The 1,605-nt window shown below is 31.2% G+C and overlaps 1 protein-coding gene across 1 annotated transcript in view; it reads right to left on the reverse strand.

Moving 5' to 3' along the window:
* Positions 1-1,605, reverse strand: part of LOC106688230 (Dpr-interacting protein gamma) — a gene marked incomplete at its 5' end in the record, with an annotated part of 231,029 nt that overhangs the window by 160,701 nt on the left and 68,723 nt on the right. Inside the window, 1 exon segment of the mRNA XM_067053310.1 lies at positions 215-385. Coding sequence (XP_066909411.1) covers positions 215-385 — 171 coding nt within the window.

Consider the following 1,605-nt stretch of genomic DNA (forward strand, 5'->3'; position numbering starts at 1 on the left):
CAAAGCCACCAAATACTTACCAAATTTGTGTAAACAAACTTAAATTTTCTGTTTAAAAACCTTGATTGCTTAGTTAAAGATTTATTATTTTTATTATTCTTATAAAAAAGAATGGAAAACATTTATAGTAAATATTCTACGTATATAAGTAATAACGTACAAGAGGGATCTTTTCATAATTATTTTATTATAAACGTTTAAAATAATTAAATACCTTTAATCATTTCAGTCCTTCCCTTCTTGAGAAGAATCGGTTCGCCATCCTCTCTCCTCCATGTTATTCGAGGTTCAGGGTGTCCCGCCGCTTTGCACACTAGCGTCGCGTTCTCACCTTCTTGTATACTCATATCGGCAGAGGTTTCCTCGTACAGGATGTCTGGTGGAACTGTGGAAAGAATACTTGAATCAATAATAAATGAATATAAATATATTATTATTGTGCCTAAGTTAAAATGTGGGATTTACATGTACGGTTTGAGTAATTATTTACTTTGGATCAAGTTCTGAATAACAATAGTCTAGTCTAGTAAAATCGCAACAGAAATAAAAGTAGGATGAACTCGAGAAAATTTCGAGCGGCTGCTAGACTGGGTTAAGTTGCAAATTCAAATAATACTTATCAGTCTAATAGACAATATTAAACGGGATTGATTGAGGATAGTCGAGTAAGTTTTTTATTTATAAATGATGATGTAGGATTCCCAGTGAGTCCAGAATAATTGTTTCCGCCAAGCTATGAAACTGGTCTCTCTCAACATCCTGCTCCAAAAATAGTTGCGAGATTGATGATTCCTTTCATCAAACCAAAATCTATCACAGGATTCTTATGTGAAAATGTTTGAAAAATAAAATATGGTAAAAAGTGTAACATTATCTAGAGGTGCGTTGGTCTATACAACAGATTTTTCAAAATGTCGGCCGTATATTTTTAAGTTTATATCCAGCCAGTAACTCTTAAGGTACTACTTGTAGCTTAACTTTTTAAATTAGAAAAATTTAAGGGATTACATGGCGCAAATTTTGATACGTGACATATATTTGTATGCAGGTATGTATTATTTTGGATTTAGAAAAAAAAAAAGTCTAGAACATCCTCATTTTGGAGTAATACTAATACAGTTCAGTATACTTAAGTTTATACCTAGGAATTAATTCACAATGAATAGATCTTAAATTTTTAGTTATTGATTTATTTTTTATCAAGAAGTCGTTTTTATTTTTTTTTATAAAATATTGTATTCTATTCTGCCAACAGCTAACACGCATTTCCTGTCAGACAATGTTTTATTTACATAAACCGATTTTTTAAAAATGTTTATTTATTGCTATTTACAACTGTATTAAAATATATATTCAAGCAAATTTGAGGTTAGTTATACAATCACATAATACAGATTTGTAGAGAATCTACAAACTGATAGAACTAAATTTCTATTTATTTTACATTTTTAGAGGAGAAGATCTCGGGGCCATCTTATTTTGAGACATCTAGGAGGATCGATCATCAGGAGATGAAGAAGCCAGATTAGAAACAAGCGGATGGAAAGAATGGCATCTAGTGCTGTCCAAATCGACAACACGTGGAACATTGAGGTCCTGATGGAT

This window comes from Halyomorpha halys, unplaced genomic scaffold (genome assembly GCF_000696795.3).
Source record: "Halyomorpha halys isolate HHAL.00 unplaced genomic scaffold, Hhal_1.1 Scaffold1085.1, whole genome shotgun sequence".
NCBI lineage: Eukaryota > Metazoa > Arthropoda > Insecta > Hemiptera > Pentatomidae > Halyomorpha > Halyomorpha halys.